The 21,048-nt window shown below is 37.0% G+C and overlaps 1 protein-coding gene across 1 annotated transcript; it reads left to right on the top strand.

Moving 5' to 3' along the window:
* The first annotated feature begins 633 nt into the window (after positions 1 to 633).
* Positions 634 to 14,635, top strand: LOC131968110 (immunoglobulin-like and fibronectin type III domain-containing protein 1). The gene is made up of 22 exons (XM_059328854.1): positions 634 to 685; positions 1,987 to 2,109; positions 2,510 to 2,649; positions 3,365 to 3,464; positions 3,661 to 3,742; positions 3,832 to 4,024; positions 4,104 to 4,217; positions 4,745 to 4,913; positions 5,044 to 5,316; positions 5,453 to 5,674; positions 8,423 to 8,485; positions 9,474 to 9,589; positions 9,834 to 9,975; positions 10,068 to 10,361; positions 10,520 to 10,822; positions 11,141 to 11,320; positions 11,412 to 11,540; positions 11,647 to 11,726; positions 11,923 to 12,115; positions 12,596 to 12,892; positions 13,910 to 14,233; positions 14,331 to 14,635. Exons 1-22 carry the CDS (start codon positions 640 to 642, stop codon positions 14,333 to 14,335), a joined length of 3,588 nt encoding a protein of 1,195 aa, XP_059184837.1. The 5' UTR covers positions 634 to 639; the 3' UTR covers positions 14,336 to 14,635.
* The last annotated feature ends 6,413 nt before the right edge of the window (positions 14,636 to 21,048 follow it).

Genomic DNA, 21,048 nt, shown 5'->3' on the forward strand with positions numbered 1-21,048 from the left:
GTAATGTTGGGCAGAGCTTTTTTTTTTAAAGAAAAAGTATTTTTGATGGTTAAACATATATTACCCTATTTGGATTTACTTTTGTTTACTTATGTAATGTGTGTGCCTGTTTTCGCAGAAGACGAAACTTTCTATGTGTTGAATTTATTGAAATAATTGAATAACCAGTCCTTCCAGGAATTACCACAACTTTAACTAATCCTAGCATTACTCAGTTATATTATCTCCACATTATCTCAACATACAACTGGAAGATTAGGCTACATTTGCAAATTCAGCTAAACATTTCTGCATAAAATGTAGCAATAAAGAATATGTGTAGTTCAAATTAAATTACATCTCACTAGTTGTTCACTGTAAAAGACTTTACTATCAATTGATGCTCTGGCAGAGCTCCTGCTTCTGCCTAAAATGAATCTTTCAACAAAAACAATCTCTTTGACTATACTACAGATTTAAAGCAAAATAACACTTGAAAGCTGCGGCTGAATTATTCATATTATTTTGAAAAAATAAGCAAAAGATTCATTCCTCCTCCTGATATTTGCAAAGCTGTAAACACTGTGCTTAAAACCGTTCCATTATCTTTTGCAGTCGAGGAAATCTTGCTGAATCCATTGGGGAATCAAAGGACCCAAGATGTTTCGAAGATCAAAAGTGACAGATGGGACAGCCACTGGCCAAGGTACGCACGAAAGTGCAATCTCATTCCTTACAGGAGGAACACCCAATTTTAAGTTTACTTTTGTTCTTTTCCTCCAAACTCTGAAGATCAATTAGAAACAAAGAGGTGACAAGTTGGTTTCAGTAAGTTTGATCACCTTGACAGACTCAAACAAAGTGATAAGATGACATATTTCCAGATCAGAGTCAAGCAGAGTTGATAGAATGAGGTTGGCAAGGAGATCTATTTGTGAATAAATCTAAAGGAAATTGTGAATAACTCTAAAAACTGCTTTCATTGTTTGCAGATTTCTATGTCTATCTGATGCATCAAATGGTTAATTACTTGTTATAGGGTACATACTCACAACTTTTACTATTCAAATGCCTTTATTCAGAAAGTTCAAGGCTGTAATTTGGCTATTAGCATCCCTATTTAGACTTAACAAGACAACATGTATGCACGTCTATTAAAGGCCAACAAGAACTCATAAAGAAGGTAGACATACATTGCAGGCTGATCATAACACTGCACACTGAGGAACAGATACATTTTACAAGTTTAACGCTCCAGAGCACCTGGAAATGAGAATCAGATATTATTATAATTTCCATATTCATGTGTTTTTGTGCTGATAAGTTACATAACACATTGTATACTGATGCAACCTGACAAGCATTACAGTTTTACCTGTGCTGCACAAAATGCTGCTCCACAGTAATATTTTATTTCATGTCCCTCAGATTAAATATTTAAGTCTAATCCGCAATCAAATGTTAATAACATGCTGACATGTGCTGTATATGCTCTTTAACATGTGCCTTATCAGATCCTGATGGAGAGATTGGTAAAGAAGGTAGGCTTAGAGGACAATGGAGAAACCGTCATCAGCTATTTTTTTCCTTCCCTGACTGCTCACGAAGGCATGACAAACTGATATGCAATGGGTTTATTAGTATGCTCTATAAGCGTACATATATGTTGTGCGTAGATATGTAGGTGCACCACTACATATCTGTTCTCAGGTTGAATTTTAGGCATGGATTTCCAAGGGAAAAGGTTAATGGGATAAAGCTATTGTAATGTGAATGTATTGAACATGTGACACAATAGAGCCTTCTACAATGATAAGAGACTGATACAGAGTAACATTATACATTCTAATATTCCACGTATTAGAATGTGTTTCAGCATGGTTTATGAGGGTGATGTTTTGTTTACAAAACAAAAAAACACATCTGAGGGTCTCACAGATGCCATTCTGTTCTCTTTTTAAGTGTCAAATGTGTTGTCACTGACATTTCATTTTCCAATACTGACAGTGGGGATCAAGAAGAAATCTAGAGTCCCTGGGGTGATGATTACACAGTTTATTGAGACGCTGCCAGAGGGAAAGAGCCATCCAGACTTCACCCGAAAGCCGATTGCTCTGACCATCCAAGAGGGTAGGACTGATAGTATGAGAGTGATATTAAACATTAATATCGAAAAATATTCCATGGTGGAATTTCCATGATTCTGCATAATGGATGAGATCCATGCCTTTTGTGCAATGGACCAATTGGAGCAGACTCGTGTTTCAGCCAGATACAATTAAACACACACAGATTTCAACTACAACCAGAAAAATGATAAGATAATCAAAAATCTATGTTCTTCACTGTTTGCATTTGCGACGTAGGCATAAGTGGTGTTGTGTGGGCATCAAACATTCTACTTTATTAGAGTATATATTACAAATCAATAATCCTACAGAATGATTAAAATATATTTGCATTTGATTCTTGTGTTTAAAAAAAAAAGGAAATTAAGTTGACCTTGTCTCTGTTTTTTTTTTTTTTTTAGGAAAATTTGCTTTTTTTAAAGCAATTGTCATTGGAGACCCACAGCCGACTGTAACATGGAGCAGAAATAATGGAGATGTGTCTGATACGTCAAGATATCAGCCTAAATACGATGCCACCTCCAATGAGCATACATTTGAGGCGAGTGAAACGTGCTATCAGATGGCAGTGACACTCCACAGCATCATGCTGATGTAAAGGGGTGGTAAAAATAGCACAGAGGAAAATAGATAAACAGACATAGAAGGAGAGAGGGAGGAATAAGAAGAAGCTATTTGATTCCATCAATGTCATCCAGTCTTCTGACCCATCAGTTTGCTTGCCGATCACTTTCTCTACAATGAGGGGATTTCACTCATCCTGAGAGGAGTATGGTCAATACTGAAGTCAGTTTGATGAAATGGGCTTGGCACTGCAAAGTAAAATAAAAGGCATGTTGACATATATAAGCAGGCCCTCTACCAATCAAGGAGCATGCAAAGCCAGTAATTGTTCCGTCATGTGCATGAAGCCACAAAGGATCTATTTATATCACTACTCATTGGAAAGTTTATATCAGTCCCAAACAGACTACCCTAGTGAGTTCCTCTGAAGTTGGCAGGGAAAACAGGGAAAGACTGTAGAGTAGTAGCCCATTTTCTCCTCACAAGAGGAAAATAAACACACAGATAATAAAAAAAATAGGACAGTTAGGACAGTTGGTGTGAGGCTTATCTGTACTACATTGTAATAATCAAAAAATAGCTATGATAAGCCAACTACATAGGAATGAAATACCAGGTACTATTAGATGGGGATGTTTCGGAACACAGTTGGTAACCACTGCAATACAGTAAATATGTTTTATTTTTTTCAGATGCCAAATGTTATGCCAGATCAAGCTGATACCTATAAATGCTTTGCCATAAATGAATTTGGACAAGCCGTGGTCACAGTTGTTCTGAATGTGATTGAAGGTAAGGACTCCTCAGTTTGGATTTGGCAAAAAATTCCATGTAATATCATCCAGAGTAATTTACTCAAGTGTTTTCACAAATCTACTTCAAATTAAGTATCGTCATTTTAGTACTTATCACTCGATAGTCCCTCTTGTGTGTTGTTCAATTATATCATTTGTATAATATTATGAGTACCCTCCATTTCTGCTTTCAGTTGGTTACAAAAAGAACAAACCTCAGCAACAAGCAGCCGAAGCCACCAATGGGAATTTTAAGACTGTACTAAAAAGGAGAAGGTGTGGTTGTTGTGCGTGACGTGGCAGTCTTCTGCGTTCCATTGATTTTCATAGGTCTCCAACTGAAAACTTTCTATTTTAATTTGCAGTAAGATCCTTCCGAAATCCGAGCAACCTGAGAGAAAAGAGGGAGAGATTGATCCTAAATTTTGGGAGCTCTTACTCAGCGCTGAGAAGAAAGACTATGAACGTATCTGTAGAGAGTTTGGAGTGACTGACTTTCGCTGGATGCTAAAGAAACTTAATGAAATGAAGAAAGAAAGGGAAGAAGAACAAGCTGAGGTTTGTCATTTGTGATATTTGCATGTTGACTTGTTTGCTATTTTGCTTTCTGTCTGATATTATTCTTTTTTTGTCACAGTTTGTCAAAAACCTGTCCAACCTGAAACCAATTCAAGTCAATGCAGATGGTACGGCATCCTTTGAGATTGACATGGACCTTATTGATCCAAGTAGCTCCATATTCCTCTACAAGGTTAGTGTGAAAACTAAACCACTACTCCTAGCAGCCCTACTACACAACAGACAGGGAATCAAACCAGACAAAGGGTGTACCCTCGAGGGACTGATTATGAATTTATTTATTTATTTATTTGTTCATTAAATTGAAATCTGTCCAGTACTTGTAAAGATGTGTCATGATATGTATATATATGGATATACGGACAGATGGACCAACATTATTGGGTCTGTCTACTAGTAAACTCAGAGCTCTGAGACACATTATTAAGACATTTACAGCACAATCATTAGTATCCAAGAGCCTCTGGCTAAGAATTGGAAGATTTTATGATGAAGTCCTGTTGTGATGCTTTGCATAAAATAAAGTGACACAGCTATTTTCCGACACCTATTTTTGCAGGCACTATTTGAAGAAATTACATTAAATATACTGCAAGTGTTGCTGAAGTTTGGCCTTCTTAAGACGTCTTTCCTTCCTCTATGTGCCTTTGAAGTAGATAAAGTTGTGCTAGAAATCCCTAATCTGCTTCACCCCCACAGGATGGTGTGATGGTTCCATATACGAAGGAGTTGGGAGATAAGATGAAGCACAACCTCAAACAAGTGGGGAAAAAATATACGTTCAGTTTGAGGGACCTGATGCCAGACGATGCTGGATTGTACCAGTTGGATGTCGAGGATGTTAATATGTTTTCCACTGAATTTAAAAGTAAGTTTTGCACTTGCATATAAAAAAACTTAGTATCCCTAACTGACATAAAGGAAGACAATCTTTAGATACTTAACACAAAAATGAAAATGTTTTTAATAATTATCATGCAATGCTTGTTATTTTTCAGTCCCCATGGTGGATTTCTTGGTGAAAATTCAGGAAGTGAAGGCAATTGAGAGAGAAGATGCTGTTTTTGAGTGTGTCCTGTCAAATCCATTCTCCAAGATTTTGTGGTTTGGCAAGAATTTACCACTGGAGCAGGGCGATAAATATGATATCCAGGTTTCAGAAGACAAGCTCATTCACAGGCTGGTGGTCAAAGACTGCATGATAGTAGACAAAGGAATTTATTCTGCCTGCGCAGGAATAAAATCCTGCAATGCATGGCTTGTGGTTGAAGGTAAGATATTAAAACACCACCAAAAGACTTACTGCTAATATTCAAGTTAATCCAAATTCATTTTACAAATATTTGCTTTTCGTGTCATAAGATGCCATTTTAAGGAGGACCTAAAGCTTGTTTTCACCCAATTCAGCTGACAAAGATGCACAAAAGGGCAAAAAATCAGCAAGAAAAACAACAAGGGCAGGAGGATCTGGGGTGGATCTGCAGAAGATTGCCCAAGAGCAGCAAGTAAAATTAGAGAAGAAGAGAGAGGAAGTAAAAGAACAGATTAAAGCTGCAGCAGCTGCACCTCCACCTGAAGCCCCTCCAGCCGCTAAGCCTGAACCTCAGAAACCACAAGAACCCGAGCCAAGTAAGAATGCTGATACTACAATAATGGAAATAATTGTTTTAGTTATTTTTATATAATTCTTGCTGTGATCATTTATTGATACAAAAATAACTAACTTCAAATGGTTGATAGGCGTCGCAAAGGAACCAGCCCCAGTGCCGGATCCACCTGTTGTGGAAGTACCGAAGCCTGGTGAGAATTTTAAATGGTTGTTACAACCTTTGCATGCATTCTAAGGTGAATATGACAGCTATTGAAGCATAATGTTTCAGTGATAAGTTTATTAATCCTGCCACACTTTACGCAGATAAAAGGAAAATTATACTGCCGCTAACTTCACTGTAATGTGATTTATTCTATGTTGTGTTGTTAGTTCTTTATGTGACTGTCTGCCTCTTCAAGGTCAGGTTTTGCTTAATATTATTGAGCTCATTTACATTTACTGGTACAATCAATATTCCTAGGATAGCAAGATAGACAGTTTGTCTGTGTAGTGTTGTCTGCACCTTGCTGGCTGTAAAATGTCAGTTTTGTGTTTCACTTTTTGATATATTGTACTGAACTATGTTATTTACAAAGATCTGTGCTTTAGAAGCCATACCAGCACTCCAGCATGTTTTATCCCATATTTATACAATTCATACTATTTTTCAAAGCATTTTAGTTTAGTAACACTTTAGTTTTTATATTTGTATAATTCTGTTTCCCACCCTTTATGCAGACGTCTTATTCATTTTATTGCGATATGGAAATCATCTTGCAGAGATATTCCTGCATTAGTTGATCTATCTTAGTATTATGTCTGTTCTTATGTTAATGCCATTATCGCTTTGTATGTGCAGACTGGTTAGAACAGCTAATAAAACAGACATGATCTTTACATTGATTATCTTTTTAAAGTATGCTCTCTGCCACACATTTGACCATTTAAAAATACTTTTACTGTTTCAACAAGAAAGTTAAAACTTCTGAAAATGAATTAGCACATCTATCCTTTCTCCCACTCTCTCACTTAGCATTTGAGAATATATGAATATGATTATATGGAGGTGTCTCGAACCCTATCCCACCATCTTCCACTGCTGTTTTCAAAAAGATAACTAGTGAACGCAGCTTCACAAAGCATAAACATAATTTTAAAAAACAAAAAAAACCCCGATTCTACTACTGTTCTACTTATTGGAGCACAAATCAGCATGATTCTGGAATCAATTATAGTAAGGGCTGTAACATTAGCAGCTGGAAGCTAGAACACACACAAAAAAAAAAAAGCTGAACTATTTAAGTGTTCATTGACAGAAAACTTTCAAATGCAAATTTTCAATGGAAAAAAAATATTCTCTAATTCTACTGGCTCTGTAAGTCAGAAAAAACACATTCAAAAATGTATGAAACTATGGCATGTTTTGGAAAATAGTCAGAAGTAATTTTAAATATACCTGAATTGTTGAGAATGTATTAAACATTCCCAAGACTATGTCCCTTTATCAGAGTAACCAGATCACACTTATATTATATTATACATCCTATACTTGAACCATGCACTGTATACATTATTGGAATGTGGAGAACAAGTTTCACATGACATCAAATCCATGACTGCAGACTGACACTAAATGTTTTCATGCTGTGTGTGATCATTGATCAGGTCAATCAGATCAATCAGAAAATACATCAACAGAACCCGTTGGAGATTCGGGAAGTGGTAAGATAACAGTGGAGTATTTAATATACACTAATTTACTAAATCAAGTTTTAAAGACTTACTGGTGTTATTGCTGTTAAGCCGCTCTGCTGAAGAAGCTGCTGGTGATACAGGAGGTTGTATACCAGATGAACCTCTTCATTTTTTATGTCCAAGGAACATAAAAAATGAAATGATCAATAGGCTTAGATCTGAATGCAAATGGATACAACTAATCAGAGCATGAAACTTGTGATGTGTGATGTGCTGAGCCACACATCGGACTACAGCGTGCAGAGATAAGCTGTGATGGTTGCACTGATTTATCTGTGAACCAATGTTTTGCCATAAGAATTTAGAAAAGCAACGTGTTGTTAGTCATGCTACTAAATTATTTGAAGAAACCATCATCTTAATTTATTATTGTCACAATACTGGCTTCATCAGAAAGTGTGACAGCCATCTCAGTTGTTTAGGAAAATGCCTCATATCCTGCCAGTCAAACCCGCCCCGGTTGCGATTGGACCAACCAGGACCTGAAATTCTGTTTTAGCGGGAGAGGGACCAGACACATCTGATAGAGCAAATGAAACATCGGCTCACAGATTTATCTGGTTCCCAGGTTATAGTTTCTCTAAAATCAAATGAAAATAATTGAGAAGGTGTGAAATTATGACTAGCATGAGGAAACACCAATATAACCGATACAAAGACTTACAATGTTCACTCACTGGGTTTCTGTTTAAGTTTTATGTTTGCTGCTTGCCATTACGTTGTTTGCTTATTCTGTCTTTAACCTGCTTTGTAACGTTTATTTATCATGAACTTTCTAATCAGATCACTCATGCAATATATACATCACTGGAATCCGAATAACAAGTTTTGACATTAAATTCATGACCACAGATTGACCGATAAAATCTAAATATTTTCATACTGTGTGTGATTATTCATTCAGACAAAACATCAACAGAACCAACCGGAGACTATGGAAGTGGTAAGAGAGACAACAGAAGAGCAAATAAAATTAAGGGACTAATTTACTTAATCAAGTGTAAATGACTTACTGTCGTTATTGCTGTTAGGCCACTCAGCTGAAGAAGCCGCTGGTGGTGAAACGCTTGATCCACCGCTTGCAGAAGTAGAAGGTGGTACTGCAGAAATTTTATACTGAAAGTGCTATAATAACACATATATTAAAAAAACTAATACAAATACTTTTGGTTTTCATTAGTAACACAGTAGAGTTTTTAAAATTAACAAAACTATGTCTAATCAAATTGTGCTCTCTGTAACATCCTAGTTCTGCGAATTTAACAAATAGTTTAAGTCAAAAGCAAACTTATAAATGACAAGGTGTGAAATAACGGCTTAGCTGGAAACACCATTTTAATATAATACTGACACAAAGACTCACAATGTTCAAACATGCTTGTGTCTTCTTAGAAAGTCTTGTGATCTTCATGGGTTTCTGTCAACAAAGTGTGCAAAGTTTTATGTTTGCTGCTCGTCATTGTGTTCGTTTTTAATGTCATTACTTTGCTTTGCAACTTGTGTTTATCATAAAGTTATAACTACAGCACACTTCTCTAATATTTGATACCTTCACATAGAAGATTATGTTTTGGGTTTAGTTTACTTGTTTGTCTGTTTGTCAGCAGGTTTACAGAAAACCACTGGCCCAATTTTCATGAAACTTTGTGGAAGGGGTAGCATGGGCCGAGGAAGAACCCATGATTTTGGAACTGATCCAAATCGGATAGACTAATTAGTTTTTACTTTTTGCTAACTGTGAGACCTCTGTCAAGGCCATGCACTCAGACGGTCTGCGTTCTCCGAGTGCACTTCTAGTCTATAGATGTAGTTTAAGTTATGAATCCTAATTTTTACTTTTTATGCAGTGGTAGCATACCAGCATACTAAACATTAACCCTTTTCTTTATGTAAAGCACAACTACAACATTATTCACAGGAAATCATTGATTTTGATTACCCATTTGACTCCTTCATGTAAGTATGGTAATGGGATTTTGAGTGATGTACTTTCATTCAGTATACATACAGTCCTAACGTTAGAGCTCGTGCACATACATGTAAATGTTAAAGCAATAGTAACTTTTGTTTTCTGTTTCCCAGAGCCTGGTATTACCTGTGGACTCTCTGATATTTATGCTAAACGTGGAGAACCAGCTGAATTAGTGGTGAAGATGAGCATGGACTGTGATGGTGCCTGGTTCAAAGATGGAGAGCCGGTAAAGTCCATGAATAATCATACTTACTGCATACTTACAATATCTAAATGCTATAATCTGGGAATTCTACTTTACCGTAAGTTGTAAAAAAAAAAAAAAAGTAAGACATTTTTTTCATTCCCACATTGTCAGCAAAGTACAAAGTAACAGCCATGCTATTAGATGGGAGTTTTTTCTTCTTCCTAAATGGATATATGCAACTCTGCATAGTATAATACTCTCCCTTTCATATTTGCTTTTCTAGTTAGACTCAGATGCTGGGATCACCATTACCAAAGATGGAAACTCTCACAAGCTGACAATTCACAGCTGCAGAGATGATGACACTGGAGTTTATCGTTTTGAATCGGGGAATCTCAGTACACAAGGAAAGGTCACTGTTGGAGGTAAAATAAAATATACTCCCCTCAATTGTAGATCAAACATTCAATTTTATGTCTTCTGTGCATTAAACTGAATTCCACTTTGTGTTTCATAGACGTACCTGAATTTGATCCAGACGACCTTCACAAGTTCTCCAAACCTGTGATCATAAGAGTGGGCCAGAATGCTACTTTTAAGATGCCCTTCCCTCCTCAGGAGGGTTTGGTGGTTAGTTGGTTCAAGGATGGCACTGAGGTCAAAGATGGAGGAGGAGTCAAGATCGTGAAGGAGCCGAATCACAGCCGGTTGCTGTTCAGAGACTGCCTGCGGACAGACGGAGGGGAAATAAAGATACAACTCAAAAACCCATTTGGATCTGTGGAGGCCACATCTAGGCTAATCGTGCTTGGTAAATAAAATATAAAAAATAAAAAAAGGAGTTATCTTGCAGGAAAAATTTTGGTTTATAGTATATGTTTACCTCTAGATTCACAGTCACATTGCAACATAAACAAAACCTTCACCTTATTAAGTATTTCATAATTTAACACCATGTTTTCGAAACAGATCGGCCAGGTCCACCGGAGGGTCCAGTGGAGATTCTCGAAACCACCTCATCTGTAATTGAAATTAAATGGAACCCTCCCAAAGACGATGGCGGCTCCGCTGTGACCAACTACATAATAGAACGGCAGCAGGCAAGACAGGGTCTGTGGACCAAACTTGGGGATGTCTCAGCTGAGAAGACTTCCTTCAGAGACAGGAATGTGACTCATGGAAAGAAATACGACTACCGCATCTACGCGGAAAACCCTGAGGGCCTCAGTGACTCCCTGGAGACAGCTGATAGCATTATGGCTGGCATAATGAGTGAGCATTGAAAAAAAAGTCTCATTTAGCATTCCTCAGCAAATCCCATCTTAATCTCCCTTAGGTTGTAATAAATGAAAATGCCTCTGGATAGGTTTGTGATTGCTTCAAATCGTTTGTCACCAGCACTATTTAGTCACTGTGGAGATCCCACCTTTTATCACTGCTGTAATGGCTGCTCTATCTCCAAGAGGAATAGTTTGCAATACCCTGCAGTGATAACGTGGAGATGTCCTTAATGTATTCTAGGTCTTTAATTACTTCTTAATTATTAATAATGAGCTTACGTGATTAATTAAACTACTTGTCATTCCTTAGTACTCGCTGGTCCACCTGGTGCCCCCACAGTGGTAAGTGCCTCTAAGACCTGCATCAACTTGACCTGGACGCCCCCAGAGGACGACAAAGGAGTACCGATCATTGGTTACCAACTGGAGAAACGAAAGAAGGACACAAACCAGTGGGTTGCCCTGAATGCAATTAATGAACCTATTGAAGGTCGGTCAGAAACACACATATTATGTTTTAATTTAAGAGAAAGTAGCTTCATTATTCATCATTCCTGCAATGCTGTGAATTGTATTTTTAGACATAAAATATGCAGTTAAAGATGTCACTGAAGGAGCAGAATATGAGTTCAGGGTTTCAGCAATCAATGAGTCAGGACCAGGAGACCCGAGCCCTCCCTCTGCAATGGTGTGTGCAAAGAATCCTAACAGTAAGTAGTTAACTTCCTCCACTGGGCGGATTCATTATTTAACTTTGCTATTCAGAGCAATGTTTGTTCCCTGTCTGTATATTATGTTCCGTGTTTTTTCTTCCAGTGAGACCTTGTTTTAAAGACCCAGAGGACTTCATTGTTGTCAGAGCAGGAAATTCTGCACGTGTCAAAGTTTGCTATGAGGTATGAATATGTATGAGTGTATATGTACACTCACTGAGCCTTTCCTCCATGGTGGGATTCCTAAATGTATCTTTTGCACATTTTGTATTTAATTCCCCTATTCCAGTCATATTCTTCAATGATGAGTTTATGACACTGTGACATGACTGCATATGACTCACTCTTTATCTAATTTATCTGATATTGTTATCTCCAGGGTGAACCTCCACCTGAGATCACTTGGCTGAAGGATGACGAGCCATTATCACCATGGATTAATGTCATCAATACAGAGGGAATGTCTCAGCTTGTTATTCCCTCATCAAAGCGCTCAGATTCAGCCATTTACACTATCAAGGCCAAAAACTCTGTGGGTGAGGCTTCATTTGACATCGAGGTTAGAGTCACAGGTAAGGCCAAATAAGGACATGACAGTATAATAAGCACAGAAAAGATGTGCAAAACTGTGATATTTTTCTACTGAAAGTAATGGTAGTGAAGACAAATAAATAAATGTATTTTTTGCATTGTGTTCCTCTGACCAGCGTAGAACATCATTTATATCAATAGTAGATAACATTAATTGGATAATAACTAACAAATTAAGCACCACTGACACACAGATGTATTGGCAATCCAATGTCAAACCCTTATTGCCGATGACAACTTCTCAATAGAATGACAAAATCACTAACATGCAGTAATAGGATATGATATGAATATTATTAACTCAGCTAACAGTTGTCTAATGCAAATCGAATCCCTTAAAAACCTACATAACAAAGAAAATAATGACAACTGCCTGCAAAAAACAGGGGGGACACAGGACAAGCAGTTGATTTTGCCCTCTCTTCCTAACATATTCTGCATCTTATCATATTTGTTACTAGATGAACCCAAGATTCCAGGGCCAGTGGCGCTGGAGCAAACGGTCCATGGCAGAGTGTTGGTATCATGGCTTCCTTCTCCAGATGAGGAGCTAGACGACCGCCTGTACTACGTGGTCTCTCAATGTGACTCTAACACCAGAATGTGGAAGACTGTAGCAGACCGCCTTTTTGCTAACTCATACACCGCCAACAACATCCATGCTGGAATAGAATACCATTTTCGGATCTATGCCAAGAATGATATGGGCCTCTCAGATCCATCTCTGTCACCCACATGGGGCATCAACAGCAACAGAGGTGGGCTATTATAGTTGTTCCAGTTCAATAATGTTTGATTTTGCCATTACAGGCAATCAGTCTACTTGTTCAACTGCTATGTATTCAGCACTGAAACAGGGATAGAGTCAAAATGTCCAGCTACATTATTGTATTATTGTTCAGAGCTAATCTGATTCAAGTAGGCGCCACAACAGTATACCTATAACTTGCCCAACACAGTCAATATGTATATATGTGTAATATTCCATTCGAAATTCTATTTGGATGGTGTAAACAAACATATCTTGGTAGTCAGACTGATGGTTATAGTTCGTATTAGGAGTAAATTTGAGTTAAACCTAGATTAGGTTGTTATATATAGAGCCTTAGGAACCCTTTCTTACAACCCACAGTGGCAAGGCTATTTAAAAAGAAATAAGAAAAAGGAGCTAAATCATTTGATAAATATGTACTTAAACCACTTTGGTCCAAAGTGAAATGTTATTATATATATTGGACGGATTGCTATGTCTGTAATGATATAAGTCTTCTGGTCCCCAGAAAATAATTCCTACGACTTCCATTCAAGTCAAAATGTTTAATTATCCAATGAAATATCTCCACACCTACTTCATGGATCAGTATGAAAGTTTGGCACAGATATACATCGGTTTTTAATCCCGCATCATCATGAGGTCAAAATGTGTCCACTAGTGACCAAATACCTGTAAAACTAATGGCATCCCCATCAGCCACGGCTGATTTTGTTGGCATGCTAAGATCGTGAGCATAGGAAACATTATACCTGCTAAACATACTGTGAGCATATTGCTATGTTTACATAAGCTTAAATACAACCTCCCTAAATCCCTAGCATGGCTGTATCGACTCCCAAAGTGCAGTCACAATAATGAAACTTTAAAATATCTGATAAGTTCATTGCACAGAACCTTAGATCTGGAAAAAACAAGAAAAATGTCTGAAATTTCTGGATCCTTATAAAATATGATTATCATGTGACATGAAATATTTAAATCCCTATTTTCTCCCATCAAGTTCCAATATCTTCAAATGGAGTTGGTTCAGAGGTCCGCTTTGAGAGGCCACCATCTATCTTGGTCCCTCTGAAAGTCCACACACCACCTAAAGGTTACCAACTCCTGATGACATGTGCTGTCCGAGGATGTCCCGCGCCCACAGTCTCCTGGTACCTTAACGACGTCTGCATCAACTCAGACAACAACTATTACATCACCAACTCGTTTGGTGTGTGCTCCATGTACATTCTTAGAGTAAGAGCGATAGACAGCGGGGACTATAAAGTTGTTGCAGTTAACCCTCTTGGAAAGGCAGAGTGTTCTACCAAGCTTAATGTCAAAGGTGAGGTTTCACTTGCAGTTGGTATGGATTTAAAATGATCTGTTTTGGTTCTTATAATATAACTAATAATATATTTCTCTCTTTTTTCTCTCCATAGATTAAACTGGCATAAAGGCTTTAAGCAGCTTTTCTTCTTACTGAGATATCGTGGACAATAAGCAAGTGGAATGTTTTGTTTTACTCCATAGACTTCTTTGAAAGTGTGTGATATTGTTGTGTAAATTACAGAAAAAGCCATATAAAATGGTCTTAATACTAACTTATTTATTTTATTTGAAATGTGACTGATTTACAATTGTTAGACTACCATCAGAGATAATAACTTCTTAGCAATGAGTGAAGTGACAACTATAGTACAAAGACATCTGTCTAATTTTCTCTTGTAGCAAATTCAATAAATCAACAAACTGACAACTGTGTGTAGCTTTCTTTTTGGTCTTGTTTTGTGAATACTGCCTTAATCAATAACTTTGCAAAAGTTCTTCACTAACTTCACTGACGGAAACAAACTCAGTGGCTGTCATTAGTGCAACAGATATTTCCAGTTTATGTTTCTAGTAGGACATGGCTCCAATATAAGAGGCCATGATGACATGCACATCACAGTACCACATTAAACCCCTGTGAGTCAACTGCACATTTTCACTGCATTTCCATATATATCCACCTGAGCTCCCCAGTTAATTGTCGATAAAAGGATTCTAAGCTGCAAACATTAAATTAGTCCTTTTTATACAGCAAAATAACCTTTAAAGTACAGGTTTTAGGGGAAAAAATTTGTTCAACTGCTAAGGAAACACTTATAGTTGACTTCACATGACATACTTTCTCTTCATTCACTTCACTGTCATTCTGAGAAGACAACGGGAATGAAATCCTTACTGTACATAATGTGACATCTATAAAACATAGGACCCCGGCTAGATATAACCTTTTGACTAAACACACAGTAAAGGTTCCCATTAAATCTGATGGCATTTCACTCACTGATAAGAGTGAGAAAATATTTAGTGCAGTTTAACGTACTTGCTTGATAAAAGAGTGCTTACCTCTTTTCCCCTGCCAGGTCAGAGGTGATATCTGTGTTTATTCTCCACTCGTGTCATCACGCTTTTCTTGCAGTGAAGCTACAGTCTCTTTTATGAGGTTGGGGTGACTATTTAAACTGTCTGGATAAGTAATGCTTGTTTAACCTCTGACAATTTGAACCCAAAAACCTGCTCAGTGCAACGAGTCCATCACGCAGCTATATCATGAGCAGCCATCTTTTTATAATGCTACCACAGGTCCAGTGTGACCCAGCGAATACCACAGGCATGCTGTCAGAATTTCCGTTGATACTTATGGAGGATAATTGTAACGGCCAATTCATTCATATCAAGCAGAGATTATTTTACCCAATAAAATGTCTAATGTTAATGTTTATTGGCCAATAAAGTCCATAGTACAGTGATCCTATTACTAGAGACCTTGTGAAGCTGCCAGTCGTAAACTTTTGGTGAGATGCGTTAGCCGTTGCTTGTGGGAAGTCACTGTACATGGCTATTGTGGATCCATAAATCATAAAGCGTTTAACCATCAACCATTAAGTACGGTAATATCCGCCACAAATTCGTCATATCAAGCTTCACATTCTTTCAAATTTAAACTATAAGTATGTAATGCACCTGTTTTTGTATTGTCAATCGTAATGGTGAAAAACTGTTGGCTGGATATGTCCAATACCAGATTAAATGAACAGTCATAATGTATTTCCAGTGCGAACTGCAAAGTGATCGCTTTCATAGGGATGGGTAAGACGAACCTCCACCCTTTACCACTGCTGTAATATGGGTTTTTAGCAACTACATTTCGTCCATGTATGGGTTTCTATGCGCCCCGAACTTTTATCACCGAACAAAAAGGGGAGTCACCTTTGAAATATTGGACAGTGAGAACAGTTCAAGCTGAAGACAGATAGCGGAACATATACGAAGAAGAACTGAAAGTAAGTCCGACATTTTTATATCAAGTTTGAAAAACCGTGTCAATACTTTTCGTCTAATTAATCTACCGACCACAAGCGACAAATACATTTTATGTGATGTGATCGAAACCTTCATGCAGCAGGATTTCAGTTAACAAGAGGTACAAGTCAGGGTAACTATAAAAATATTTAATCAAGGGACAACGGAAAAGTATTATTTGTTGAGAGGCCAATATTAGGACTGACAATATGTCTTTTCTATTCTTCATTTCTATAAATATTGAATTTATGGCACTAATTTACTTTATTACAAGTAGCACTATAATGGATAAGTAGTAATTTTATTATTTTTGTACATTTAATAATGATAAAAAAAATATTAAAAACTATGATTTATATACGTATCTTAGATAAACATTTTGGGTTTATGCTGTCAAATTATTTTATTCAGCTGCTGCTAAAATCTACTTATCCTAACAAAAGAAAAGATTAAAAAAAAAAACATTTTATTTTATTTTTTACATTCAACAACCTGCAGATATATGACCTTTTAAAAAATATTAGTGGCTGGTATGGAAGCAGATCCTCATGAACCCAGGCCATAACTACAAAAGCAGCCAAAATATACTGACTGCACTGTGTGAGTGGTATCTACAAAAGTTAACTCTAAAAGTTTACCTTTTGTGCTTTAATTAGAGTTAATGACAAGAAATCAGCAGAGTTTTGATATCCTTTAAAGGCAAAGAAAATGAACGAACCTCTTGAGATTATCCTGTAATACTGATATTAAAAATCTCAACTGTATGCCATATTTCAGTGAGGAATGTGACCTTCCCAACTGGCTCCCCATGTCTAACAAAAAGATTGAGCACACTATGATGAGCACCACAGGATGTGTGACACATTAAAGCCATATTTTTCATATTTTTTTCTAGCTGGGTGTTCAAGGTCAGATATCTTTTTTTCGCATTTTTCATTGTTCCTTTTATGGTCCTTAAAGTTAAAGGGCCATGTAAAAAGCCTTATGGCCATTATCTTGTTATGAAACCCAAATAAGTTCTTATTGAAATTCTTTCAGCACTAAAATTAATAGAAAAAATGACTCAACTAACTTCATGATTAAAATTACCATACGCTAACAGTTTTTTGGTCATTGCCACCCACTGGTGCTTGACCTAAAAGTCTTCTTGGCGACAGTTAAAGTAGGTCGAAGTCATCTCCAGTTTTCTGCCTATAAACTGAGGACTAAAAACCAGTGCAACATCTCATATCAACTGTGAAGAAGTTTTGTTAGTTCTTTGAACAAGTAAATTAAGTAAATAGATGCTTTTTCCCCTTCTAACAAAAAAAAAAAATCCATGTAAGTTTAAAGCTTACTTCAGTCTTTTGCTGGTAGTTAACAACTAGGCACCTTACTGTGCAAAACATAATTTTTAAAGTTGGAAGCATAAAAGAGATTTACAGTTATGTGCCTTGGCTTAACAGTTTGATTTCGAAGACATTCTGCTCCTGTCTATGTTTGGATCCTGAGCAGTTAAATTGCTGGCACAGCCACTTGACTCCACAAGTACTAGGGCAGAGTCAGCCACTAGGTGGGATTTCACATTCCACATTTACTGTGTCCCAGCATGTCTCCAAGTGTCTGCACGAGTCACGCAGGAGTCAAGGCATCCCCCACTTTGACTGACTGATGTCATACGGTAACATTGATGACACATGAGGAGAACCGCCAAGGCAGAGCTTCTCAACCTTTTCTGGCCCACGACCCCATTTTTAGGTCTGCCAGGTTCTCATGACCCCAGCAGTTATAGAATGTTCAAGTTTAGTCATGTGTCTTTGGATATGCTTATGTGTACCAAATGAATGAAATACAAAAATGTAAATATTTAAAAATGAAATAATTAGTTAATTTATTTATTTAACAGAACACTTATTTGCAGCTATTTTCACATGGACATAGTTTTTCACCAGTTCAAGCTTATCTAATGTGAATATTTTACATGTTTTTCAGTCTCCTATCAATACAAATTGAACATCTTTTGATCTAGGAAACTGGTGATGCTATTTTATGACATTTTGTGGACCAAACAATAAATCAAGTAACTGATTAACAGATCAGTCACATGAATTCCATTTAATAAATCATGCCTTTTTGGCTTCTTAAATATTATGGGTTTTTGTCACCCAAAAGTTAAGAAACACCACTCCAAGGCCCATAGGAGGATATAAAAATGACCAAACATATTCACTGTAATTAAATGAAGCTTGTTTTTCCTTTATCATCCCAAATTAAATTTTTTACTTCAATGGTATTTTGGGTTGACGATGAAGCTTAATCTGGCAGGATTTTTTTAACTGTTCAAATATCTTCTATTCTAAGTATAAAAAAATCACAGATTCAAAGAATTACTTGTCTTGAACAGAGTGTATCCTACAAAGTTCAGCTGAGTCATATAAACATAGAACTTGTTGTGGTTTAGTGCTCCCATTTCAAATATTATCACTCGACTAAAAAGGTATTTTCAGCCTCAAAGATGCTAGAATGGGCCCGCTGCACCAACTAGTACGTTTGGAAGGTCATTCTCATCTTTTCACAAGATAAGGCTCACAGTTTTAAAGCAAGAAGCAACCTCTGGGGTGGTGAAGGCAATGATAAGTGCCAAAAACTGCGATTTCTTGACTGGCCACTTGAGGCTGGCTCCAAAAGAGTCAATCCTTATTGACGCCAACGTTAAATGCCCATCTTTGTTTACAGCCTCGTACAAAAAAAGAGCCTTTTGTTCTCTATTGTTAATTTCCCCCTTCGTGGCTGTGAGGGGGGTGATGCCACAGCATTCATCCCCCTTTGCCTCTTTTTTTACTGAAGTAGCTATATAGAATTGTGAACAAAGTTTTTTCTTTGTGTCTCAGAGACAAAGTCATCATAGTTCTGAGTCGAAAAAACAATCAACCAACACTGCAATGAGTTCAGAAAAGAACCAGGACCCAAAAGCCATGGGTAAGTTGGAAATGTGAGACTGTTTTTTGTGCCTTGTTTGTTGCATGTAAAAGGTTGAGGTTTTTTTTTTTTTCAGATCTCCATGTAGTATTTTAAACTTATATTTGACCAAATCTTACTACCAAAGTTGTGCGTACTTGGTCAAAGCGATTCACAATATTTTAAAATATGGAATATATATGGACTTAATTTCACACATGGGTTATGCTTTTTATCATGTTGAATAGAATGAGCTTCTTCAATGATTACCAAAAGCCTTAAAAGCATATTTTTTTATTATTCAGATTCACTTCCAGTAAGTACTGGTGAAAGTGGGTAAAATAATACTGCAGAACACAAGGAAAGAAAAAAAACAAACAAAGAAGATACTTAGTACTTGAAACTGAAAGTCTAGCATGGATACATTTGAAGGACAAGAAGTTTAGGAATATCATTTTCTACCTCTAAGAAACACTATCCTTAAGGGTCTGAAAATATTCTCACTTTCTGGAGGCCTAGTGTCAGTGGCTTAGAGTGGTTTAATAAAGGGATATCAGCCTAATACAGCCAACAATAATTTACTGAAGGTGTCCTGAAGTCTGCTGGTGTCGAAATCTAACAGTTTCCTCCAGGAGTGATTGGTATGCAGAGGCAAATGACTGACTACTGTCCTACCAGTCTTGGATTATGTGTGAATCAATGCTTGAGGAGCGAGAATCCTGCCTGCATTCGAATGATATACTGTAAGAGTGTAAACCAATCCCTGAGAGATGACACACACAGTCGGATGAATATTCAATATGTGCCCTTAACTGGAGAAGAGCTGCTGTGGGGAAGTGATGAAGAATGGGTAACCTCAAAGTAACTCACAGTGGAAGTAGTGAAATCAGTCAACCATTGAGTTTACAGTGCAAACCGTATATTGCAGAGAGAGGAGGATTTTGGTTTGACTTTGAAGTTCACTTTGTTGCTGCATTTTTATATTGTCAAAGTAATTTAATTCAAGTCTGTGAGCATTATCACCCACCTTCTCACCTGTATTTCCACATGTTTTTTGCAACTACAGTAGATAGATAAGGTTGGCTAGCAGCATATATTTCAACTTCCATGTGTTTACTGTGCGTTTACCATATTTGAACTGCCTGTATTTAGAAAATCAAACCATTTGTAGATATAACTAGTTAAATATATATGCTTTAAAATGAGTAAAGAGTAAAAATAATTGGCTTTTTGAAATACCTCAAAAAGCTATTATAAAACTGTAAAACCCAGTCAGCCACAAATATGAGAAAGGCGGTTACTTATATGAAACGTAGGCATCGCATTTCAAACTGAACTAAAATGAAAAGTATAGCTTATAAAAATCTAAATCGTAGATTGTGTGAGCTTTTCTACTAATTGATTCGCATTTCATTCTACGCATTTTAGTCAGTGGTTTGAGGCAAAAATGAGCAGAATTGTTGGGACCAACAAGCTTGAAGAGCAGCTGTATAGAGGTGTTAAAGTTGTGTGCTGTACTTTATTATTGATTAAATGAATCTAAATGTAAGTTTTGGTATGGTATCTACATAGTTAACTCTGGCACATAATGAATCCCATTGTAAGACTACAATAGATCCCTATGGATTAAGACCTGATTGTACTAGAATAATTGTGGAACACATTTGATTCCACACACGCTCATTAGCTATTTGGCCTATCTGTATTATGCAGCAGTGAAATCATGCTAAAGGTTCAAGCCCCCAGCTGAATGAAGCAGCTCTGAGTCATTACTGTGATGCGGGTGCTGAAAAAAGGCCTAACAGACTGTGGGTTAGAGTTTTTTATTTCAACAGCTGTTCGATGAACTTACTGTTGCGTGCTGAGTCATCC

This window comes from Centropristis striata, chromosome 3 (assembly GCF_030273125.1).
Source record: "Centropristis striata isolate RG_2023a ecotype Rhode Island chromosome 3, C.striata_1.0, whole genome shotgun sequence".
Classification (NCBI taxonomy): Eukaryota; Metazoa; Chordata; class Actinopteri; order Perciformes; family Serranidae; genus Centropristis; species Centropristis striata.

Excerpts from the sequence above, each read along its gene's own strand:
- LOC131968110 (XM_059328854.1), top strand. The coding sequence starts at position 640 with ATGTTTCGAAGATCAAAAGTGACAGATGGGACAGCCACTGGCCAAG. Across the intron at positions 686-1,986 it reads TGGGACAGCCACTGGCCAAG|TGGGGATCAAGAAGAAATCT; the intron begins GTACGCACGAAA and ends CAATACTGACAG. Across the intron at positions 4,218-4,744 it reads GCTCCATATTCCTCTACAAG|GATGGTGTGATGGTTCCATA; the intron begins GTTAGTGTGAAA and ends TCACCCCCACAG.